At 48.5% G+C, this 26,020-nt stretch overlaps 1 protein-coding gene across 1 annotated transcript in view; it reads left to right on the plus strand.

The window, feature by feature from the left end:
* The window catches only part of Ctdp1 (CTD phosphatase subunit 1), a 41,535-nt gene extending 15,651 nt beyond the window's left edge, over positions 1-25,884 (plus strand). The window contains exons 6-11 of the mRNA XM_032885393.1: positions 1,406-1,496; positions 3,313-3,479; positions 4,386-5,432; positions 6,302-6,443; positions 7,795-8,004; positions 21,841-25,884. Of these exons, the coding sequence (XP_032741284.1) occupies positions 1,406-1,496; positions 3,313-3,479; positions 4,386-5,432; positions 6,302-6,443; positions 7,795-8,004; positions 21,841-22,096 (1,913 nt within the window). The 3' untranslated portion in view covers positions 22,097-25,884. The remainder of the gene's footprint in view (positions 1-1,405; positions 1,497-3,312; positions 3,480-4,385; positions 5,433-6,301; positions 6,444-7,794; positions 8,005-21,840) is intronic.
* Positions 25,885-26,020: the final 136 nt, after the last annotated feature.

A 26,020-nucleotide genomic window follows, 5' to 3' on the forward strand; every position in this document is an offset into this window, starting at 1 on the left:
AGATCTGTGTCACAAAACTACAACGGAGCGATTTCCTTTTGAACAGTTGTGCCCATTCTCCTCTTTCATCACAAGATAAACACCCACTGAGATTAAGCATGAATAGACGTCTTGATTTGGATTCTGGTCGAACATCCTGTCCATCTAGTGGCAATGCCAGTATGTCTTATTTGGGTCTTTCAGATCATCTTGACCATAGGTATTTGAGACAGTCGCTGGACACATCCTAAAGCAGGAGGTCTCAACCTGTGGGCTGAAGAGCCCTTTACAGGGGTTGCATATCAGATATTATAAATATCAAATGTTTACATTATGATTTATAACAGTAGCAAAATTACAGTAGCCACAAGAATAGTTTTATGGTCCAGAGCCTCAACATGAAGCATAGCATTAAAGGTCACAGCATTAGGAAGGGTGAGAACCACTGCTCTAGAGTCACTCACTCTTCCTTGTAGAAACTGTTCTGTTGATGTGACCTCATGAACACAACAAGGTCCAGCATGAAGGAGGCTTGGAGACTGCGTCAGTACTGAGTAAGAGGCCACATCCCTGAGTTTGTTGTAGGTCAGACCATCATTAGTCCTTTTGACACTCAGTTCTTGTCAGAGAGGCCCCAGTGAGAAGGGTAAAGTAAGAGGAAAGGGAAGGGTGCCAGTCTGCTTTCAGACCTGAAGCATGAGAGAGCATGTTGTTGCCTGCTGCTTTCATAGTGTCTATGCTGATGATGTCATCGGCAGGGCCACGCCACAAGAGTCTGCTAACAGCCCTGGCTTTGTGGGGCTGCCAAAAGCAAGTCCTGCTGCTGTGTCTTCCTGGGCGAGTCAAGCACTCAAGGCCTTAGGCACCTACTCCGTTTCTAGCTGTGGCTTTGTGGAAACGTCTAGTATCTAGTTCATCCAGAGAGTGTTGGACAGAGTGGGACGCAGTATCCACTAGAGCTCCAGACGTACCTTCAAGAACATGAGTATAAATTCTCCCAGGCAGGCCTGGGGACAGCTGTGGACAAGGTGTGAAATCCAGTGCTAGTCACACCCAAAGAACTAAGTCCTACGTGTGCTGCTTCACGGGACACAGCACAGTGACTGTGGACACTACTGGGAGTAGGAATTAGTTCAGCCTTTAGGAAGAGGAAGTAGGGTCTAGTGGGAGGAAGTTAGGGCAGTGTCCTTAAAGGGAATATTGGGGCTATGCCCCTCCTGTTTAAATTGCTGTGGAGTGGGCAGTTTCCCCAAAGTTCGTGTTCCAGCTTTGATGTACTATGTTGTTAAAGGCCTCAAACAGAGGGTCAGATAACCGTGGACTGAAACTTCTAGATCCGTGGGTCAAGAAGAACAGACCCAAACTGCACAAGGCATGGTGTGGGGTGCTGTGTGCACAGCATGACCTCTGTCCCATCTTTCTACAGGCTTTTTGGACCCTGAGAAGAAGCTTTTTTCTCATCGAATATTGTCTAGAGATGAATGTATTGACCCGTTTTCTAAAACAGGAAACCTTAGGTAAGTACTTGGCTGAATTTCCATGGAGACAACTTACTACTCACTTTCCTCTTTAAAAATGGAATTTTGAGAAGTAGCGTAATAGTTCTGTGATTAACATTTTCTAGGAATGTAACCTCCAACTTTCAGCGTAACCCGTAGAGTACTCAGACAGGTCGTTTCTAGATTAGACCCTGCATTGCATTCCTCCCACGTGGGTCCTGTTCCTGTTCTGGGTGCTTGGGCCCTGCCTCTGCTAATGTTCTGTCGCTGTAATAAGACACCATGACGGAAACAACTTACAAAAGAAAGCATTTAATTAGGGGCTTGCTCACAGTTTCAGAGTGTGAGTCTGTCATTGTAGGGAGCATATGGAAATGTGAGCCTATGGGGTCCATTCTCGTTCAGAGCATCACAGGCCCTGAGAGAACCCAACTCTTTCTGTGTCCTCCTGTCCTGTTTCCTATTCCAGGCCATATCGTTCTGAAACTACCTTTGTGTGGTTCAGAAGAGGCGCGATGGTCATCTTGCCCCACACATGCTGGGTGTTAGCTTCTCTTCACCTCAGTCATTGCCTTCCATGTCGCCCTTTACCAGCTGGCCTCAGAGATTAGGCCTCAGGGTAGAGCTCACTGCTGCAGAGGTGAAGCACTGACCACACAGGTGAAGGGTTAGGGCTGAGAAGGCAAAGTAGCCTAGAGAAGGAAGGCGCAGGCCAGAGAAGGTGCGGGGCCTGTAGGATGCACACAGCATTGTGGGCACAGCAGCTGCCAGAAGGTCCCGTTTTTGTTCCACACGACTTTCTGGGTTGAAAGATGAGGACACCAGTGCCAGCCTCTCAGAGTTACAGTGTCCTAGGAATTTGCCTGGTGTACATTCCTCTAGTGAATAACACCCAATAAACAGCCAAACTTGCTTTATCTTTGCTGTTTCCCATCTTCCTTTTTTGTCATCTGTCTGTTTTCTGTCTTTCTCTAAGCTCTGTGACCGGGCTTGCTCTTCCTCAGTCCTGCTTGGGAAGCAGCCCTATGTCTGAAATTTGTCATTTTGCATAAGATGTGTCCCATTCCTACCAGTAGAGAGCTGTGCCCACCGTTCTCATTGTCAAGTGTCATTTGTTTCTATAGTGTGTTTCTCTTAAGAGCTGGACCATAGCAGTTCTGTATGGCAGTGAACGGGGTGTGGATATACAGACATCTTCCTTTGAAGTTTCATTTTTAGATTAAGAGATCCATGGAGATTTGAAAATTGTGCACGTTATTATTAACTAGAAGAATACTATTGCTAGATAGTATAGAGGGAGCAAACTGGGGGCAAAGCAAAGCAGGAGGTAGCAGGAGGTAGCATTGGTGCTTCTTCGGAGTCCAAAGCTGTCTGAAGGGGTGGGTGATAGAGTCTAATGGAAGCGCTGGGCAGGAATAGACTGGCCCTGTCCTGTGCTCAGGGACAGCTGAGGTCCACTGTAAGGGTGCCTGGTGAACACTTGGCCTTTGCGCTGTTTATTATTATGTTTATTAATGTGGTCTGCCCCAATTGTTTACAAAAACTGAGTTTTCAGGGCTGTGTTCTGACCTGTGACTGAAATATTTACCCATTTTTTAAAGTTTTGTTAAGGAGAATCAAGCAATGGAGAAAAATATTTTAATTTTACTTTCTCTGGAAAACAATAAATTACAAACATATGAAAGCCCCCTGTTATAGCATGCTTCCTTTTACAGACTCTGCTCTCTGCTCTTCATAGATAGCTGAAAGTCCTCGATTGTTCTTTTTAGCAGAATAAAAGATTATTGTAACTGGCAAACCACTTTCTGTGTAAACCGTATGTGTTTGCTCATAGAAATCTCTTTCCCTGTGGAGATTCAATGGTTTGCATCATTGATGACCGAGAGGATGTGTGGAAGTTCGCCCCTAACCTCATAACTGTGAAGAAGTATGTCTATTTCCCAGGCACAGGTGATGTGAACGCACCCCCTGGGGCCCGGGAATCTCAGACAAGGAGAAAAGGTGGGTGAAAATAGCATTTTGGTAAATGTCTATCTTTTATTTTTAATCTCTGTAATGGAATATTCACTTCATTCTGTTTTGCTTCTTATTTGTATTTCAACTTTCCTGAAGCAGTTGGGTTTCCATAATGAGAAGTAGGATATTTAAAAATCATATCGGGGCTGGTGCTGTCTGTGTCTACCACGATCAGTCCCTGGTGCTGGAGGGGAAGGGTGGGGAGTGGTGGGAGATGTCACACTGGTCTGAGTGTGATGCCGCTGCATTCCATCCCAGGAGTTGGGATTGTACACTCATAGAGGGAGGGAGGAAGGTGTGTGTGAGGTACAGGTGAGGTGCAGTGGTTCCCCTGTAAGAACCAGCAGATTCTTAGAAAACAGCCGGGACTCAGTCTATGTTGCCTGCGTGAAAACTGCAGGGAATCGAGTCTGAGGCACACAGAAGCCAGAGGTCATCTGAAGGAAATTACATTTCTCTCTATGGAGCTTTTAAGACGTAGTCTGTCTATGTAGCACGGGCCCTTCCTTCGGCCTCCCAACTATGGGGGTACAGGTGTGCACCACCAAGTTCAGTTTGCAAGTTTTGGTTTTAAGTTTTTATGGTGAACTGAAATAGAATGTTTAGAGGCATGTATTGCTTCTGTAGACACTGAAGTAGACAACGAGGGTAAACTTTTCGTAGATGAGGACATTGCCCCGGAACACCCGCCCACATAGGCTGTAAAGGCAGAAGGTCTGTTCATGGCCACAGACATGAGCTGGTTATTGTCAGCTCTTAGATCAGAAATTTCCCTAGGCCTGAGCCAGAGAGGACAGACAGTTCAGACTGTCCTGGAGAAGGGTGAGGTTTAGGTTCAAAAGTTATTTACCATTAAATAACGGGAACTTTTCCTTTTGTATGTATATTTAGTAAATCATTCTTCCAAAGGAGCGGACATCTTGGAACAAGCTCTGCCAGTCAAGGACCCTGAGGAAGGCAAACCTCCTGGGGTGGAACAGAGCAATGGCCTTGGGAAGGCCTCCCGGGAGCTCAATGGTGGTGAGGCTGTGCCAGGAGTTTTTTCCAGTAAAACAGATGAGAAGGAAACCTGGTCCCTCACCCGGGCCTCTCCTGCCAGCAGCTCTGGTGGCCGAGAGCTGACAGAAGCCCCAGAGCTCCCTGTGTCTTGTGAGTGGGACAGTCGGACAGCACCAGGAGCGCAACCTACTCAGGGAGATGCCACCCAGGATTTGGACTTTGACCTGTCCAGCGACAGCGAGAGCAGCGAGAGCAGCAGGTCAGAAGGCCAGAAGTCCTTCTCCTCTGCTTCCGACGGGGAGAATGAGGAGAGGAGACGCAGAAAGAAGTCTCCAGCCACCCAGGATAGAACAAAAGTTCCACAGCACAGTGGGCCCCCTGACACGAGTGGGGGGAGATCTGCAGCAAGCCCCCCGGGAGAGTCTGGGCCTCTCCACCCACACGACAAAGTGTCCGACCCAGATACTCAGGAGGAGGGTGAGCGAGACAGCCTCTGTGGCCTGGGCAACGGCAGTGTGGACCGGAAGGAGGCTGAAACAGAGTCACAGAACAGTGAACAGTCAGGTGTCACTGCAGGCGAGTCCCTAGACCAGAGTGTTGGGGAGGAAGAGGAAGAGGACACAGATGACGATGACCACTTGATACACCTCGAGGAGATCCTAGTGCGAGTACACACTGACTATTACACAAAGTATGACAGATACCTCAACAAGGAGCTTGAGGAAGCTCCAGATATACGGAAAATTGTGCCAGAGCTCAAGAGCAAGGTGCTAGCAGATGTGGCCGTCATTTTCAGTGGGCTGCACCCAACAAACTTTCCTGTGGAGAAGACTCGTGAGCACTATCATGCCACAGCTCTGGGAGCCAAGGTCCTCACCCAGCTGGTGCTGAGCCCTGACGCTCCAGACAGGGCCACTCACCTCATTGCAGCGCGGGCCGGTATGTGCCACCATCCCTGCTCCTGTGGGTAGGGACGTGCAGCCAGGAGTGCTTCAGCTCCGTCCCTCTCTTCCAGGCTAGGTCACAGTGCTGTGCGTCTTTATAGGCACGACGGTTTACAAACAGGCTGCCTTACTAGGGAAATGAATCAGTGGACGAAGTGCTTGTCATGCAGGTGTTATATAGTCTCTGTCATAGAGACTGTTGTAGTAACTAGTGTCCATGTCTATTTTGCCTGGTTGTGAAGCTTTTTCTCTGTGGACACTACAGCCTTAGGGATGCTCTGAGATGTGAGACGTGTTCTCATTTTACCTTTTCCTTTGAAGAGAGTGACTTCCTTGAAAACTCGGCTGGTCTGGGACTCGGTTGGTCATCCTACAGCATGGGGTATAAAATGGCTATAAGACACTGGGACAGGGCAGGATCAGCTGAAGAGGGGTGAGGAGCCACTCAGTGGGGAGTCAGTAGCCTTCCAGGGGCCCTTAGGACCCAGAAGGACAAAAAGAGAAGATTGTGAGGCAGGGGACAAGACCAGGCCAGGTGCCAAACTGGTTAAGGAAGCCCCGAGTTCAGAAGTTAGATGGTGTGCCTCCATGCAGGGAGAGTCAGCAGGGACTCCTGAGGGATCTCTTGCCGTGGCTGGTACCAGAGCCCATCTTGATCGGCAGGTGGAAGGCAGACCTCAGGCTGTCTGCAGGGAAGGCTCAAGGATTAGGAAGTAGGTGAACAGAAACCGTGTTGACAAGAAGTTCTGCCCCAGTGGTGAGGAGGATGCTTGTCTGTAAGCCTGGTGTGGGGCTCCTTCCTAAGAGGAACAGAAGGCCCCACTCTGTACTTCATGGTTGCAGGCTGACATGTTGTCTCTGCAGGCACAGAGAAGGTGCGCCAGGCACAGGAGTGCAAACACCTGCATGTGGTCAGCCCTGAATGGCTGTGGAGCTGCCTGGAGCGCTGGGACAAGGTAGAGGAGCAGCTCTTCCCGCTCGTGGATGAGGATACCCGGACACATAGGTAGGTCCCTCCCATCTATCCTGTCCCACACTGCCTCTCTCCTTCCAGTTCCCTGAAGTACCCAGCCACAACTAGACATCTGATGCACTCTCCCCTCCCTGGGCCCCACCCCCTTCCCCGTGATCTTCCCGAGCTGGGCCGGGAGCTTCTGTAACCTCAGTTGTTCTTGTGTCCAGCGGTGCTGTCAGCAGGACAGCTTGAGTTCCAGCTGGGTACAGTGCTGAGAACCTTATAGCTGAGGCGTCCGTCCAGGACCCGTCACGTGTCAGCTACTTGTCCTGGTGCTGTGACACAATGCCCTGACAACAATTGAAAGGAGGAAGGGGTTTATTTTCTATCTGGTAGAAAGTTATGGTGACAGGAGCTTGAGGTAGCTAGTCACATTGTAGCAGGATTTAGGAAGAGGGAATGATTAATACTGGTGCTCAGCTCTCCTTTGGGTAGTGTCAGGACACCCCCGTCCTCCCCAGGCCCAGAGAATGGTACCCCCACCTACTTCTAGGATGTCTTCCTTTAATAAATTTAATCAGAATAATCCTCACAGGCACGGCCAGAGCCTTGTATTAACCATTACAAATGCTACCCGACTCCCAAGGCTGCAGAGCCTGAGAGGGGGTCAGCTCTGTCCACCCTGGTCTTGGCCTTTGCAGAGTGATGCTGCAGTTCCTCTGTGTCCGAGACGAGTGACTGGTAACAGCCAGAGAAGCGTTAGAACTGGGGTTTCTCATAGTAAGACTCAGTGGCGGTACTCAGTAGTAAGTTCTAGCTTGCGTGTGTTTCTTCAGGGTTGATAATATCACACATAGAAAGGCTGGTTTAGATCTCAGAACCGAAGAAACGGTGTGGGATAGAGGCTATGGCACCGGAATACAAGATTACTCAAAGGGAGGCATATTGGAAAATGGAATCTCTCATCTTTTGTGTATTTGTGAGAAACTTGGTTGTTGGGGACAAGTGGCAGTCAGTACAAATGCTAGTTTCTGAGGGGAGCTGTGGTCATCTTCAGTTCAAGTAGAGATCACAAAGCCACAAAGTACAAAGGTTGCCCTGCCAAGGCAGAGGGCTCCTCTAGGCAGGGCCCACTGGTGGTGCGGTGGTTAAGTATGATGCTATTTTTACACGTCATTGTGTTCTACAACTCAGAGTTGCCAATCTTCGTCAGAAGCATCAGTGAAGGATTTGAAAGAGCATCTCATTCGGTGCCTAGCCTGTGGTGTCTGTTGTCCCTGATTCATTGTGCCCATTCCTCAATCCATGCCATTCACATTGCTGTGCCTCCCTTTGATCCTGTGTCCCTGGGCCATGTGTTACTAATAACTAATAATTCATGTCCCTTGCTCTCATCCCACAGGGATAACAGCCCTGCAGTCTTTCCAGACAGACACAGTATGCTTCCCACAGCCTTGTTCCACCCAACACCCATCCATTCCAAGGCCCATCCTGGTCCTGAGGTTCGGATCTATGACTCTAACACAGGCAAGCTCATCCGGATGGGCACCCAGGGTCCTGCACCAGCTCTTTCCAGTGCCCCACTTATCCATGGAGAGCCCTCCTCCTTCAGGTATGTTAGAGCACATGGAAGCCTCCTTTGCTGAGAAAACGGGTGTCTAAAGTGTTGAACATTAGCTTTCTGAACCTGTTAAGATGGTTTTATTGGGCTACCGTATAGACAAGTGATAGCTGAGGTTCTCGTCGGTCCTGAGTTGGTGCTGGGCTGCCTGCCTGACAATGGTGATTTCCAGTGCATAGGACACCTCCATGAGCCGTGCGTACAGGATGCTCAGTGCTCATAGAGTACCCAAGAGAGTCCTGGGGTGCCTCGCAGAGGAGGTCCAGGGCACTCTTACTGCCCTCCTAGGTCTCTGCTCACAGGCACTCGGTCTTAGCCACCTGGACTCTTCCATTCACTGAGAAGAGATGTTTTGTCAGACAGGTATATGAGCACAGTGGAGTAGATCAAAAGTCATCCGATGGTGGGTTTAGTGATGCCCCACAGGTGACAGACCCTTATCAGTCCCTACTGTGCAGTCTTAGTCCAGCACTCCTTTGAACCCTCAGACCACCCTTCTGGAGCCAATGCACGTCCTGTTTGTTTAAACAGAGCTTAGAGATTTGGGGCGGTAGATACCGTGTTCAACTTGCAGTCAGCACACAGCCACTGCCCAACCTCTGCTCTTCCACAAGCACCAACACACCCCGGGGGTCACCCTGGGGGTCAGCCACCCAGAGCTGTAGAGCTGCTGGTTCTGCTCCGACTGCAAGTGCTCTTTGGCAGGCCTGAGCGGTTTGCATGTTTTCAGCAGAGTATTTTAGAGCTAAGCAAGAGCTTAGTCCTGTGTCCACACCTGTGCCCAGCTCAGTGACACACAGGCAGCGGGAAGCAGGATCAGCACGGACAGCCCGGATGTTCGTTCAGGACTGGTCTGAAGTGGCTCTGCTTCCCCGATGCCCCTTGGAATGCACCCGCTGCTTCGCATGTGAAAGGGAAAGGTCATCATTACTGCAGCTGGGTTTCTTCCCGGTAGCCACTATGTGCTGGAGTGTGTCCACGTGCTGCTGCTTTAGCCTGGACCGTCACGTCACCAAGTCACTGAGTTGATGGCTGTGACTGCTTTTAACTGTGGTACAGCATAGCAGCCACTCTGACAAACCATGCTGCATCTGCCCAGACGCCCAGAAGAGTAGACCTGTGTTCTTGGTGACCTGTGTGCTGGTCCTGGGAAGCTAATGGGTTTGTGAAGGCAGCCTCTGGCTGTGTGGCTCACTGTTAGTCACTGCAGCAAATGCCTCTTCACTTCTGCTCCTTCTCTGCTGGGTTCTTCTCTGGGGAGGGGTCGTAAAAAAGTACAGTGCAGCCTGCCCGCCTGCGTGCTTACAGGAGATGCCTTGGCGCACACCATGCTGCCAGAGCTTTCCCTGGCTGTGTGTATCTATCCTCAGTTCCCAGTGGTATGGAGTACTAGCTCTTTCCTCTGCAGCAGGTACCTGTGCTAGACATTCATTCATTCAGTGTCTATAAAATTACATGCAGTATAAATTCACTCTCTTTTTTTCAGGAAATTATTCACAATTCAGACTGAGCCTCCTTTCAGATTCTATTGTGATCAATACTATTTGGCAAATTCTATACTCTTATCAAGTGTAACCTGATCCCAGAACACAAGGACAGAAGTTTTGGCACCTCCTGCCTTAGCCACAGCCAATTTTGGCTGCTATGCAGAGCCTAGTCAGAGCAGGTGTGAGGAAACAGTCACACTCAGTGTTACAGTATGAGAAGCCTAGTCAGAGCAGGTGTGAGGTAACAGTCACACTCAGTGTTACAGTATGAGAAACCTAGTCAGAGCAGGTGTGAGGTAACAGTCACACTCAGTGTCACAGTATGAGAAACCTAGTCAGAGCAGGTGTGAGGTAACAGTCACACTCAGTGTCACAGTATGAGAAACCTAGTCAGAGCAGGTGTGAGGTAACAGTCACACTCAGTGTCACAGTATGAGAAACCTAGTCAGAGCAGGTGTGAGGTAACAGTCACACTCGTGTCACAGTATGAGAAACCTAGTCGGAGCAGGTGTGAGGTAACAGTCACACTCGTGTCACAGTATGAGAAACCTAGTCGGAGCAGGTGTGAGGTAACAGTCACACTCGTGTCACAGTATGAGAAGCCTAGTCAGCAGGGGTGAGGTAACAGTCACACTCAGTGTCACAGTATGAGAAACCTAGTCAGAGCAGGTGTGAGGTAACAGTCACACTTTCTGTCACAGTATGAGAAGCCTAGTCGGAGCAGGTGTGAGGTAACAGTCACACTCGTGTCACAGTATGAGAAGCCTAGTCAGAGCAGGTGTGAGGTAACAGTCACACTCGTGTCACAGTATGAGAAACCTAGTCAGAGCAGGTGTGAGGTAACAGTCACACTCGTGTCACAGTATGAGAAGCCTAGTCAGAGCAGGTGTGAGGTAACAGTCACACTCGTGTCACAGTATGAGAAACCTAGTCAGAGCAGGTGTGAGGTAACAGTCACACTCAGTGTCACAGTATGAGAAGCCTAGTCAGAGCAGGTGTGAGGTAACAGTCACACTCAGTGTTACAGTATGAGAAGCCTAGTCAGAGCAGGTGTGAGGTAACAGTCACACTCAGTGTTACAGTATGAGAAGCCTAGTCAGAGCAGGTGTGAGGTAACAGTCACACTCAGTGTTACAGTATGAGAAGCCTAGTCAGAGCAGGTGTGAGGTAACAGTCACACTCGGTGTTACATATAGTATGAGAAATCTAGTCAGAGCAGGTGTGAGGTAACAGTCACACTCGTGTTACATACAGTATGAGAAACCTAGTCAGAGCAGGTGTGAGGTAACAGTCACACTCAGTGCTACAGTATGAGAAACCTAGTCAGAGCAGGTGTGAGGTAACAGTCACACTCTGTCACAGTATGAGAAACCTAGTCAGAGCAGGTGTGAGGTAACAGTCACACTCAGTGTTACAGTATGAGAAACCTAGTCAGAGCAGGTGTGAGGTAACAGTCACACTCAGTGTCACAGTATGAGAAACCTAGTCAGAGCAGGTGTGAGGTAACAGTCACACTCAGTGTTACAGTATGAGAAACCTAGTCAGAGCAGGTGTGAGGTAACAGTCACACTCGTGTCACAGTATGAGAAACCTAGTCAGAGCAGGTGTGAGGTAACAGTCACACTCAGTGTTACAGTATGAGAAGCCTAGTCAGCAGGTGTGAGGTAACAGTCACACTCAGTGTCACAGTATGAGAAACCTAGTCAGAGCAGGTGTGAGGTAACAGTCACACTCGTGTTACATACAGTATGAGAAACCTAGTCAGAGCAGGTGTGAGGTAACAGTCACACTCAGTGTTACAGTATGAGAAACCTAGTCAGAGCAGGTGTGAGGTAACAGTCACACTCAGTGTCACAGTATGAGAAACCTAGTCAGAGCAGGTGTGAGGTAACAGTCACACTCAGTGTTACAGTATGAGAAACCTAGTCAGAGCAGGTGTGAGGTAACAGTCACACTCAGTGTTACAGTATGAGAAGCCTAGTCAGAGCAGGTGTGAGGTAACAGTCACACTCAGTGTTACAGTATGAGAAACCTAGTCAGAGCAGGTGTGAGGTAACAGTCACACTCAGTGTCACAGTATGAGAAACCTAGTCAGAGCAGGTGTGAGGTAACAGTCACACTCAGTGTTACAGTATGAGAAGCCTAGTCAGAGCAGGTGTGAGGTAACAGTCACACTCAGTGTCACAGTATGAGAAGCCTAGTCAGCAGGTGTGAGGTAACAGTCACACTCAGTGTTACAGTATGAGAAGCCTAGTCAGAGCAGGTGTGAGGTAACAGTCACACTCAGTGTCACAGTATGAGAAGCCTAGTCAGAGCAGGTGTGAGGTAACAGTCACACTCGTGTCACAGTATGAGAAACCTAGTCAGAGCAGGTGTGAGGTAACAGTCACACTCGGTGTTACATATAGTATGAGAAACCTAGTCAGAGCAGGTGTGAGGTAACAGTCACCCTCGTGTTTCATACAGTATGAGAAGCCTAGTCAGCAGGTGTGAGGTAACAGTCACACTCAGTGTCACAGTATGAGAAGCCTAGTCAGAGCAGGTGTGAGGTAACAGTCACACTCGGTGTTACATACAGTATGAGAAACCTAGTCAGAGCAGGTGTGAGGTAACAGTCACACTCAGTGTCACAGTATGAGAAACCTAGTCAGAGCAGGTGTGAGGTAACAGTCACACTCAGTGTTACAGTATGAGAAACCTAGTCAGAGCAGGTGTGAGGTAACAGTCACACTCAGTGTCACAGTATGAGAAACCTAGTCAGAGCAGGTGTGAGGTAACAGTCACACTCGTGTCACAGTATGAGAAGCCTAGTCAGAGCAGGTGTGAGGTAACAGTCACACTCAGTGCAACAGTATGTCACACTCAGTGTTACAGTATGAGAAGCCTAGTCAGAGCAGGTGTGAGGTAACAGTCACACTCAGTGTCACAGTATGAGAAGCCTAGTCAGCAGGTGTGAGGTAACAGTCACACTCAGTGTTACAGTATGAGAAGCCTAGTCAGAGCAGGTGTGAGGTAACAGTCACACTCAGTGTCACAGTATGAGAAACCTAGTCAGAGCAGGTGTGAGGTAACAGTCATACTCAGTGTTACAGTATGAGAAACCTAGTCAGAGCAGGTGTGAGGTAACAGTCACACTCGTGTCACAGTATGAGAAACCTAGTCGGAGCAGGTGTGAGGTAACAGTCACACTCGTGTCACAGTATGAGAAACCTAGTCGGAGCAGGTGTGAGGTAACAGTCACACTCGTGTCACAGTATGAGAAATCTTGAGTTTGGTTCAGAGCACTGGATTTATTTTACTATCATCAAATATCTCAGGTAAACATTTACCTTTTTGCCAACGTGTCTTTTACCATGGTAACGCTGTCCTCATCTCTGAGGTCTTGGTTTGCAAATAGAGAGGAGGAGTGTGTGGGGACACGAGTGAGGTGGGGTGGGTGGGTGGTGCACCTAGAGTGCACATGGATGTCGGCCACAGTGGAGGGCATGTGCAGTCTCACTGGTGCCAGGGCGGGTGGAGCCAGGCGGATGGTGAAATCAGTGAGCGGCAGCTGCCTGAATCAGGGAGAGATGCCCTGCCTGAGACATAGAAGGTGGAGGGTGCTTGAGAAGTCACAGGATGGCAGCCTCAGGCCTGCCTTGCACATAACTCGTATGGACATGTTCATGCTACATACATTGTAACGAAGAGATGGGCAGCAGTGCCGAGGCCTCTGCTCTGTCACCTCTGTTATCTCTGCTTCTCTGGCACATGAAAGCCAGAGGCACAGGTGTAGGGCAACGTGGAAAGGTGGAGTGGGAATGTTCTGAAGTCTTCTAGGAAAGCCACAGAGCAAAGTGCGTACCAGAAGTCAAACACGTGGTACCAAAGAGCTCAGAACCAGGTGAGGCCGTAAGTCTACACCTCCTTCATGTGGGACGAAGGCACATATGGAGGTCGGCAAGTGTGGTCTTGGGACTGAGCTAGATACCTGGGGCCCATGTCATGCATGATACTAGGTGATCTCAGGAGGAGACTGGCAGTGGAGAGAGAAGAAGTGTTCAGGCTGTAGGTATTGGGGTGTGACGAACACTAGCTCCACACATCACTAAGTACAAAGGCTTCATTCTAGGGCCGCCTGTTCATTCCGAGGCGATGTGTGCTTGGGTTTTGCTGAGGAAGGTCTGGTGGGTTGAGCATTGGTTGATCCCTGGCAGTGTTTACTGAGAGTGCAGGCTCTGTTACCCAGGTTTTGCTTTAGGAGGTGTGACCTAGCAGTAGTCTGAGGGCAGTGGAGTGAGATGCAAGATGTGAAACTCTCTGTTTCTTTCTTGCTGAACATGGTCAGAAAGCCGTCACGTGTAACAGGAACGGACCGTGTTGGGACCCAAGTGGTATTCTTTGGGCTGGTGTGCTAGGAGGCCATACAGGCTGTATTCTTCTCATCTCGAGTGACACAGGGGGAGTTGAGGCCACCACAGCATCCAGGATTTGAGAATCAAAACCAAGAGAGGGGAGGAGCAAGGAGCCTGGTGACTACAGACTTCCTTTTTATTCTGGATGTGGAGTCCTTCCACATCGTCCCAGCCAGTAGTAGCTGTGGAGGGGTGTGCTTTGGTCAGCCAGAGAGGCAGATATGGGAAAAGGGTGAAACAATGGAGAACTCACGCAGGAGTCGGGGAAGGTCTGGGCCTTTCTGGGATAGTGGAGACTGTCAGAAGAGCCTCAGCACCTATGAAGTTGGGACACACTCTAAATCTCTGTGAACCGACTCTGGGGTTTGTGGAGGTCCCTTCACATGGGCGTACTAGGTTAAATCCCTGCTTCTAAGTGATTGGCTTTCTGGAGGTCAGAGGTTGGGTTTTGAAGTTCAGGTCTGGGTCTTTGTAAGAAGCAACCCTGTTATGAAGCCATCTCACACGTGATGGAGACAGCAAGGTTTTGACTTTAGTGTCAGGAACAAGCAGCACCCTAAGATTTCCCCTTTGAGCACACAGTCCCAGTGGTGAAGGGGTTCACGTTTCTGTCGCTGGCTGTTCTGCAGTGTCGTTATGACCTGCTAAGGGTTAGAATAGAAGGAGCTGTGCGTTGAAGGCTATCTCTGAAATTCAGTTTCTAAATTGCAGTTGGACAGCAGTGCCTCCAGAGTTTAAAGCAGCCGCAAAGTCAGTATGTGCTGGTGTGCACCTGCGTAACACCTGCGCAGTCTGCCTTCCACGCTGCGGAGCCAACCCAGCCTCCCACTTATTTTTCCTTAAATAAAAAGCAAAGGCACCTTGTCCTAAGGTGAGTACAGCGTTAGGTACGATCTTTCTGTAATTATTCCACTTTGTTTAAGCGTGTGTCAGTAGACTAGGGATTTCCAAGACGAGTGAAAAGTAAGTGTTGTCTGAAAATAATTTGCATCTGGCAGGCTGAGCTCAATAAAGCTTTTAATACGGCAGCAGAGGAAGCCATATCTGAAATGTGGCGGGCGCTGCCTCATGCAGCTGCAGGAGCCAGTTTCTGGTGGTGCTTTCTGGGGAGGCGATGTTTTCTTTTAGACCTGCAAGTATCTGGTGCATCCAGGTTGCCGACCTGTCTTGGTACATAAGAGGATGGCAGTCATCACTCTGTCGCTGTATACACTTGACAATGGACACCAACATGTCACCTTAGCCTAGTTCACTTTGGAGGCTGCCAGGGACCGTGTCAGGAAACCGTACTCTGCTACCTTGCTGGAATGCACAGGAGCCTTAGAAACGCTGCAAGGTCGCCAGTGTGAGAACTACTGAGTCATGACCCTGATTCCACAGCTGATGAACTGACCCGTCTACATAGGGAAAAGTGGGGCCCCACCCCTCCCTTCTCACTGCCTATGTCTGAGTGCAGAGAACTGTGTCTGGGGAGCCAGGCGCATCACATGCTGAGGAATATACTCCTTGTCCGTGTCTGTGGACACCCAAGGAATGTAGCTGAGAACTGTTATCCCACCTTGGTCAGACTACCCTGCCAGAAGCCCTTCTTTGCTGGGTGAGGAAACTAGAGTGTTTTTTCTAAGACTACCACCATGTGGAATACTCCCTTTTGATTTAAACTAGAGACTTCTTCCTTTCTGCTGAGTCTCATGTGCTCTGCTTCAGTGCTCCATGCTTGGCACTGGTGGCTTCCTCGTCTGTACTCATACCCACCACAGGTGCAGCCATTCACAGTGGCCTTGGAAAACAGTAGAGAATCCTCGGCCCATGCCAGACCCCTAGCATAGTGGCAGGGACCACTCTTCCAGCCATCCTACAACTCGTGTGGCTCCTGCTTTGCCTGTCCCAGGGCTCCCATGCCTGCTATACTTCTGGGAGCTCAGCCTTGTAGCTCTATGAGAGTGACAGCCAGCCCATGCTGGGCCTGGAACTCTGCAGACCCATTGTGACAGGGTGCTTGGCAACAGCACCAGGCATCATCCTGGGTGAGCATTGTCGCCCTGGCTGTGAAGTTGTAAGTTTTGCTTTGTACTTGGGGGCTAGAAGTACAGTGGAGTCCCCTAGACTTGTCAATAAGTGAAGTCAGGGAAATATGCAGGCTACTTAATGAGACTCAGGCTCAGTAAATGTGTGGCTTGAGAGCCGACTGTGTCCAGTTGGTGGGTGATGTCATCTGATCCCACTCTTGGTGCCTGAAGCAGGGTGAGATACAGGTTCCCCTGGCCAGGTGAATTCAGGGGCTGACTGAACTTAAGATGATGGAGGTCCATGTGGAAGGTAGAGCCAGAGAGCCAAACACGGCCCTCTTAGGGGTTCACTGAGCACGGAGCATCCATTGGAGATGGTTACTCTGGTGAAATAACTGTGGTTTTGCCCATTCTCTAATTGAACTTTTTGGTTATTACTGCTAACTTGTCTTTGTGTGTTTTCCACCGAAACAAGCATTTTCTCAGTTTACTGTAGTTTGTCTGTTTACCTCCTAACTGGCCTTTGATAGGATAGTAAGTTTTTACTCCATGAGTTTTGTGGAGTTCTACTTAGCAGTGTTTTTGTTGTGAGCTGTGTTTTCATGTTGAGTTGTTACCGACACCCTCACCTTCCAGTGTCTCACCGTTTGTTTCACTGTTTCTCTGCGCATGCTCTCTTCCTCACGTTTACATAGGCTTACATGCGGTCTGTTTGCTGTCATTTGTTTCTGGGAGGAGGGTGATATGAAGAGGTGTGTGGGTGTATGCACACACATGTGCATGTGCATGTGGAGACAGACCAGCCAAGGTTAGTGTGCCCCTGGCAGCCTCATGTGCTCATAACTTTATAGTTTAAGACAGAGTCGGAGCTGACCAACTTAGTAAGCAAGCAGGCTGCTCACTGAATTCCACAGGATGTGCCTGTTTGCCTTCCTGCACCGGGATGAAAGGAGCATGTGTGGCCACACCAGGCTTTTACAGGGATCTAAGGATCCCAATCCCAGCATCCATGATAGTTTACTGAGGTCTTTTTCAGCCCTGTCCTACCACAGAGGGGCATGCGGACAGGGATGGGTTGGTTAGCAATTTGAGACAGTCTCTATTTAGCCCGTGTGGGATGAAGCCTGCAGTCCTCCTGCCGCAGCTTCCCCCTGCTGGGTCACAGGCGTGTGTCACTGCATTGTGAACCTCTCCTTGCTCCTCAGAGACCCTGGACTTTGATGGCGCTTGTTTCAAGTCAAGCAAGTACATTTTTCTGGATCTGGTTCCTGGCTCTGTCAGTTGCACTGACCAGAGGACTTGAGTGGCACCTTTCCTTCAGTCTTGAGTGAAATACTGTCTCTGGGGAGCTTGTGGAGTTTGTGGCATTTTCCTTGTCACACTGGAGACCGTCCCTCCTCCCTCCCTCATATGTGAAGTTTTGTTACTGGTGACTGGGTGTTTTCAGTGGTTGCATGTATTATAAACTCTTATAAACAATCTTCTCCTTGAACCTGCTTCTACATGGGTAGTCACCTTGTTTGGATTTTATTACATTTATGTACTCACTTTTTTGGAGGGAAGGCGTGTGGACTTGCGAGGTATGCCAGAGTGATTAGGAAGGGCAGAGGACAACTTCCAGGCGTATTTTTCTCCTCCCACCATGTAAGTCCAAACTCAGGGCTCAGGACAGCAAGTTTGGCAGCTGGCACCTTTACTCAGAGCGTCTCCCTGCCCCGTTGGTTGGTTTAAAACAAAACAACATGGTTGAACTCTTGGAGTGGAGCTGTTGCTATTGGCTTGTGTTATGTCGGCAGGCACAGTCGCCATGAGTCTGTGATCTCTTTCCCACTCTGTGCACTGTCACATGCCCAATGTGGCTTTCTTCACAGGATGGCGTGAGTAGTGTCCTGTCCTCTCTCCTTCCTTCACTGAGCCTGTAGAGAGCTGGTGCCATACTTTGGAGTGTCTGGATGTCCCTGATTCTGACTGACCCTGACACCATGAGTCTTCTCTCTTTTTTTGCAGAACCTACAGTTCTGCTGGAGATCTCTTCTAAAATCCGGTTACTTACACTTGGGAAGCAGAGGCAAGAAGATCAAAAGTTCACTGTCATCCTCAGGCCAGCCTAGATGGTGTGTGGTCGTGCAGTTGAGAGTCTCCCTCAGACCCAGTGCCCTTACCTGCCGTGTCCTTCCTGGGGAGGGTTCGAGCAGGCGTCTGTTGTGTGTACTTCAGACTCCATTCCTTTCCCTAAGAAAGACCTGTGGTGGACTCTGTGCCCTAATAGCTCCATTTCCATACCTTGAATGCATCGGATTCCTCCTGGTCTCTGAATTTGACAGGCAGGCTCTCTGCTGGCTTTCTTTCTCCTACAGGAGTAGGGAGGCATCTTTCCTCACACCGCTTCCATGATGTTCTTTTGTTTGTCTGCTTTGGTCTTTAATTGCAAGATCTATCACTGTGTGCTGCTGTGGATTTTGAGACTGGAGTGAAGGATATATTTGTAATTGATGATTAAAGTTTTTTCGTCATGGATGGTCTAAAATCTTTGTAAGATAAACTGTCACCTTGGAATTAACAGCCCTCTGCTGTTGTCCTTTCCAGTAGAGGTTGTCCTGTTCTTGCACAAGTAAATCCGACAGAAGCTTGGCTGTTTCCCATCGTGTTAAGAATCTGGCTCTGGAGCATCCTCTGTCTTAACTGACAACTGATATTGAGGTGGGGGAGGGGCGGCAAGTAACTGGGACATGAACCACGCCTCATCTCTCCTGGCTGCTTCTGGTGCCCATCATGGAGTGGTCTGCCTGCAAAGACAGCACTGTTAGACTCTAGGCTTTCTACCGTCTCCTCCCTGCTGGCACTGGGATGGCACAAGCTAGGCAAGCTGGGTCTTTGCTTTGTTTGGTTATAGTAGAATTGGAATCGTCTCAGTGTTGTTTTATCCACTCATTTAGCATATGAATCATTGTTAATACACGTTTCATTTCATTTATTTACTTCTTCAAATTGAGAAGGAGTAGAATGAGAGTGCTTTCCATTTTTATGGCTCTGTCAGACTTTCTCTCTTGGTGGTAGGTAGTTCTTAGAGTAACTGACCTTGCACCAGGACAGCCCTGGAAGAGCAGGGGCCACAGGTGTTTCAGAAGGTACCTGAGAGCTTCCGTGTAGTGACTGATCTGTAATGTCTTACAGGTCAAAGAAAGTGGTTTTGCATTTTTCATGCACCTCAAGCCTGTCACCCTTTATAGAACTCTCCTGGCGCTGTCAGACCAGGGTGGCTATGAACTCGGCATAGCCTTGGCAGTGCTGACCTTTAAAGATTAACCTTAAGCTCTTGGTAGAGAGGTCTTGTTCTTCCACTTCAGATTTGGTTGAAACCTTTAGACAACCTTAAAGAGAACTATAGTATTATTTTTAGTGAAAGGAAAACTTGCATGAGCCTTTTCCCTGTTTTCTGTGGCTGTTGGCAGGAGCAAAGGGTGGTACTTTGAGCAGTTGTAAACATGGTCAGTCAGATGTTTCAGATCCTGTTGCTGAACATGGTTAGAAAGCGTAAGGAGGGAGAGGCTCCTTCCAGGGCTTGTTACTCAGCACTGGACAGGAGCAACAGTGGCAGGAGGTGGCACCCTCTGGTGTTACAGTTCTCCTGCAAGCCTCAAATGCCCAGGCCCTTCCATCTCTAAGTGTTTATAAAGGTTCTACAAGAGAACAGCTCCCTGCAAGCCTAGGAGATTTGGAATTCCTTAAGATGCTGGCAGGAGTTGGCATTGGAGGATTCCCTACCTCTTGACTATAGCTAGTGTCACAGCGTCCAAGCCTGAGATGGCTCGGACTCCAAGGGCTAGCAGTACTCGTGAAAGTCTTCCAGCCACCACGGCCCCTGGTTTCCCTTCTCGAGCTCCCTCTTGAGCTGGCACTGAAGCCTTGGCACTTGGACAGCTCTGCTGACACTCAGCAGTCTCTGCTGCCTCCAGCGTGGCTGGACTGCAGTCTCTTAGCCCACTCTACTAGCAATAAGCAAATAAAGATTAAAGAGAAGCCTAATGTTGCCTCTTAGGAGAGCGTCGCCCTTTAGCTCACCAAGAGAACCATCGGTCGGGCTGCTCTGTGATAGCCAGAGGAGGGGCTTTCACAGCACTCAAAGCACTGCCCTTTGGTACCTACCAGTCGGTAGAGTCTATGGTAGGCCACCAGAGGAAGTGTTGTCCCTTGAGTCTACTGGGAAATTGTTTTGGGTCATCTAGAACTTACTTAGGCTTGTCTCATGATATCAAAATATGGCTACAGAGGGTTTGAACAGCTCTGGGCAAGCAGCTGAGGTTGCCCTGTAGCTTTCCTACAGTGTCTGTGGAGTGTTCAGGGATGGCCAGTATTGTGTAGAGATAGCTCAGCTGACTATTTAAGGTAACCAAGCAACAGAGAGTCCGACAGCTACCCGTGAGGGTCTACTTGCCTCATCCCCAAATCCCTTACAAATTTATTTACAAAAAATAGCATGAGGGTTTCACTGTAGCACATTTACCAGTAATCCTGGTATCTCACTGTTCAAGTCCTCATCTGTCTTATAGGGCAGTGCTGGGCCTTGGCTACACACATCCTCTTCCTGCTTTCCGCTGAGCTGTCTGTCTGAGGTCACACTGAGTTCCAAAGCTAGGAACATGGAGTCTTACCTTTGGAAAAGCAGAGAATGCACTTTTTAGATTTCTGGGTAGAAAATCTTTTGCCCTCAATAAATAACATTCAGTTAACCTAATATAATTTCTTTTTAATTTTGTGACTTAGAATTAATGCCCCATTATTCTTTGTTATTACATTTTAAGTGTGTGTGTATATGTGTGTGTGTGTGTGTGTGTGTGTGTGTGTTTGTGAGAGTGTGTGTGTGTGCGTGCATATGGTATCACATCCTTGTGGAGGTCAGGGAACTTGTGGGCGTCAGTTCTTTGTTTCCACCTTGTGGATCCTGGGGAGCCGATCCAGGTGGTCCGGCCTGCCCGCGAGTGCCTTTGTCAGCTGCACTGGCTTGCCAGGTGCCACACTTCTCCTTGAGGTAGTGAGGGCTTGTCACCTTATGCACAGTGTCTGTAATGGCCAGCCTGGGATCCCGTGGCCAGTGGTGCTCAGCTTCTCGTTTCACTCCTCACCTCAGGAAGGACTTGTTCTAGAAACAACTGTTTTACTCTCTAGCACAGGCTGGCCTCAAACTCACAACAGTGTTCCTGCTTCAGCCTTCTAAGTCCTAGAATTGTGCATGGGAGCCACTTTGCCTGGTGTACCTTAAACTTTGACACCAATTTAAACATGAATAAAATATATTCAGTGAGGTTTGGCACACGTAGATGCACATTGCAGATAGAAACTTTTTCAACAGAGCTGCAGTTTTGCTGGTAAGAATACGAGTTTAACATTAGCATCTTAGGTGTCCAGGTTGGAAGTGTCTTGACTTTGATCCTGGCAGCTGATTGGTTACTGTAGTACTCAATGAAGCTGTGCACCCGCAATCTAATGTTTCTTCCTTCGTAGGCAGATTAATTCCACCCCACTGAGATCCACCTCTTAACTCCCCATTCCTGTTTGGCTTCTGTTCTGTGCTCTGAATAGAACGTAAACGCCACTTTTGCTTCTTTTTGGTTTTTAATGATTCTTAGCTTTACTCAAGGGTAAATGGCACTCCCTGATGATTTCGAGCAGTTTGTCAGGTGATGGCCTGTAGACAGGTGGTTTCTCTGTAAGGAGGTGAGTGTGGGTGTCCTCAAGGGTCAGGACATGTCCCAGGAGGAGATGCTGGGTCTGCTACACAAGCAGAGATAGCAAGTGGGTAGCATGGACGGGCTGCCTTGACTTCCCTCCAAATGTTGTCTGTGTGTCTCACCCATCCAAGAGTCAGGTGTCTGCTACCGAGCTGGAAAGGTACTGTGGAACTGCCTTCCTCACGCGGGACTGTAACATTCCTTACAGAGCTGTTCAGCCACATCAGCAGCAAATGTTTGGTGAAGAGCTGCCAGAATCCCAAGATGGAGAGCAGCCTGGCCCTGCTAGAAGAAAGCGACAGCCCAGTATGTCAGAGACAATGCCGCTGTACACTCTCTGTAAGGAGGACTTAGAGAGTATGGACAAAGAGGTGAGAACGTGCTGCAGGCCCCAGTCTCCAGAGGCTGCTGTGCACAAGCACATCCCAGACCCCGGAAGCTGGGCTTCCTTCCATGCAGGGTAGGCGCAGGTATGGTGAGCCAGCTCCCGGTTTCCTATTCCGAAGGATTTGTAACCATGTGAAATGACGTGCCCGTGTGTTTGGCAACAAGAGCACACAGCCGCCACTCCCAGGGTGCGTGGTCGTATCTGCAGGTGTTCCAAGTTGGCGTAAAAAGAGGGCGCTTCTGGCATTTTGAGGGACAGGAGCCACATGAGTTTTTAGGGTACCCTGCTGAGGGAGCCGTCCAGACAGAAAGCTGAGAGGAGTCGAGAGAAGAAAGGCTTAATTAGCTTGCATTCAGTCACAGTTTTTTTTAAATACATGAATTCAGATAAATTAAGACCAGTTTCTTCTGTCATTTTTACACCACCATGTTTAAGTTCATAATGTGAAGTTAGTTTTTTCAAATGCTCAGTATGGAGAATTGAATACCCTGACTACAGATGTGTTTTAATTACAGCCTAATTGATATGGAATGGGGCAGGTTATCCCTTAGAGCTAAAAGCAAAGCTGTGCCACAGGTCAGTATTGTCTGTATTCTAGACTCATGTTCTTATACCAGCTTAGACCAGGCTATTCTTGTGTCCCTTGGCCTTACACATCTTCCTCTGGGCTTTTGCTCCAGGGGTTTTTGTGGTGTGGTCTGTGCAGTCATTTGCTCTGCAGACTGCTTTGAGAGGAAACAGCAACATGGCGGGCCCCAGGGTGGGGAGAGCCAAGTGCACTCTAGAGATGGGCTTCAGGTCACGGGGACAGGAGCTGCCCTCTGCACGCCTCCTACAGCTGCGGGTGAGTGCATCCACCTGACACTGCTCTGCTGTGAGGACAGAAAGGCTTCCTCGCTATTGACCATGCAGCAGAGTGCTCAAGGAAGAAGAAACCATGGCTCTTATCTATGCTTTTAGCAAAAGCAAGAAAATACATTTATTTTTAAGATGAACTCTCATCAGTAACTCAGATTCTCTCTCAGATGGTAGCTTCTTTTCTGAACTGTCTACCATGTTCTGTGGGTTTTGACCTAACTGTTGTCATTTCGTGAGTGTTTGCTCGGCCACTGCTTCCCTGTCCTCAGTCCCAGCTGTCTTGGATCTGAGAGCAGTGCTGGCTCCTGTGAGCACACTTGGCTCTCCCCACCCTGGGGCCTGCCATGTTGCTGCTTCCCTTCTGGCTTCACAGGAATTCCCTTGCAGTCCATTTGACACTACTTGGCCTTATTGTTGGCTTTTATTCCCTTCATATCCTAAGACCTCAAATTGTGCTGTGAAACAGCAAATTTTACTTACTCTGAAATCTTATGCTTTTAGCCGTAGAAGCCAGCCTTTACCCCTGCCTAACCTCAGGCCTACAGAAGCTCCTCCTCCTGGGGAGGAGCTGCAGCTCTGGCTTGCTGATCTTGCTAAGCCGCGGGGAGAAGATTGGCAGCTTCACATTCCTACATGGGCTTTGATCCTTCCTGTGTCCTAAGACCATAAACTAAAGCATCCTTGGCCTTCAACAGAGCCAGAGCCAGGCTTTCCGTGTGGGCATAAGGGAGATGCCTTCTGAGTTCATGGGCCCCGGGTCACCTTGGACTATTTGTCCAGTTTTCTTGGGGACAAAGTGGGCTGCAGGTAGTCTCAGAAAGCATTAGCCTCTGTCCACTTAGGATCCTCATGACACGTCCACATCCGTTAGGTAGTGATAAGCCACGTGGGTGCGCTAACTGTCTTCTGTATCGGTGTCTGTCCCGCTTCCAGCAGACAGTGGTCATTACTCAGGGGCCTGTCACATCTACAGAGACCCTGATCTCCAATAAAACCATAGACACGAGGACCGGTGCAGGACCTTGGGATGGGGAGAGGCATCAACCTGCGTGATCGGTCTCCCGGGAGCTTGACGAGAAGCACACAGTCCCCTCCATCCATGTTGCTGCCCAGGTGCTTCCTTGGGTGAGCTGGAGTGGGGTTTTCCTGAGATATTTTAACCTGGTTTATAGACTAGGTGTGCAAACCACACAGTTACTTGTAATGAATCATGAAGAAATTTATTTTAAAAGAATTCTTTGGTATACCAATAACCTTGTCGCTTATTAACAGTCAAAGCAAACTTGTATTCTAATAATATGCTTATTCAGTAAGTGTTTATAAATACATGTTGTCATGCATGTGAATGCCAGAGGACAGCCTTGGACATTGTTCCTACAGTGCTGTCCACCTTGGTTTTTGAGAAAGGGAGGGTCTCACCAGTTTAGAACTCACCAGCTAGGCTAGGCTGACTGGCCAGGCCAGTAAGCCCAGTGGTTCACCTGTCTGCCTACAGAGCTAGGCTTATAATGTGTACCACTGTGCCTGGCTCTTTGAGTAAGTTCTAGGGATTTAATTCAGAACTTCTTCTTTTTTAAGGAAAAGATGATTTTCCTTCTAAAACATTAAATCTCGATTAAATATTTGATACTGCAGAACATGGAACTTCTCAGCGTTTTTCATTTTAGTTGATATTTTGCTTTTGTAATCATCAATTCTGATGGTACCATTTTATAAAAAATAAAAATCATAGAAGATAGCAGTAATATGCTCAGAGCCATTTCAAAAATTGTTGGGAAATTATGTGTTAATCCCAACCAATGTTCATTTGATGATTTTTTTTAAATGTAATTCAAATCAGCAACTCAAAACAGCAATTTAAAAATCAGCATTTTAATACAATACACATGAAAGCAATACACTAATTTCATATTTGTTTCCTAATGATAGGAAAATATTCATTGTTTTCTATACTGTTGTGTTTCTTTAAGAGCAGACAGTCTTGTATGAACAGCACTGCAGTTCATGACAGACATCAGCCTCCACTCTGAGCCAAGGCATTTCAGACAGCATCCACTGGCACTGTGTGTAATGGCAGGGTACAAAATGTACACGTCTGTCCATAACTCTGTTAGTTAGTTTTAACTGTCAACTTGACATAACCCAGAAAGTGAATCTTAGCAAGGAATGACCTTGATCAGGTTGCCTGTGGGTATGTCTATGGGGTATTTTCTAGATTGCTAATTGAGTCAAGAAGGCCCACCCTGAATGTGGGCAGCACCAATTCACAGACAGAGCCCTAAACTGTCTAAGAGTGAAGAAAGTCTGCCCAGCATGGTGGCAAGCAGGCGAGCCCTGGTGAAATCACTTGTCTCCACCTTCGCTGGGTGTGCTGTGATTAGCTGTTTTGTCCTGGCACCGTGGTTTTTCCTCAGTGATGGACTGGCCTAGAATCAGAACCAAGTAAGCCCTCTCTTCCCCTCAGGCCTGCTTTGGTTGAGGTGTTTATCGTAGCAACAGGATTGTTACTAGAGAACCTGACCACGTGCCTTCTGGTGCTGTGGACTGTTTTATTGGCAGATTGTGGGAGATTTTGGAACTTTGGGCCAAAAAAGCTTATGAGTGCTAATTGTTTAGTGGCCTTTTGGTAGGAGCTTGGAAGATAAGTATGGTAAGAATAATGCAAACAATGGAGAAATGTTTCAGAGAGGTACCAGGATTTTTGCCCTTAACTGGATTGGGGTTATTTGTGGATGTTTTTGCTGCAAATTTGTGTGCCTGGGGCTGAGAAGCGTCTGATTGTCAGAGCTGAGCACCACTGAGGTGAAATGTTCTAGGCTTCACTGGGACAAGAGGAACATGTTTCCTCTGGGTCAGCAGACAGGTGGCTGCCAAGGGGGTCAGGCTACATCTTGTGCTTCCAGCAGAACCTAGCAATGTATGAGTATTGTCCACATCATACTGGTTTTGAAGGCATGAAAGACACAAGAGTAAGGGAGCCATGGTGAATGGCTGAGGCATGGTGCTTGTGACTGTACCTGTGGTGAGGGAGGGCCTGCTTACAGAAAAAGGAGACTCAGGACCCTAACCCTAACCCTAACCCTAACCCTAACCCTTTCCATTTCTCCCCACTGTGTCCGTTCTCCCTGACCTGGTAGGCAGG

The sequence above is a fragment of the Rattus rattus genome, chromosome 15 (assembly GCF_011064425.1).
Source record: "Rattus rattus isolate New Zealand chromosome 15, Rrattus_CSIRO_v1, whole genome shotgun sequence".
NCBI lineage: Eukaryota > Metazoa > Chordata > Mammalia > Rodentia > Muridae > Rattus > Rattus rattus.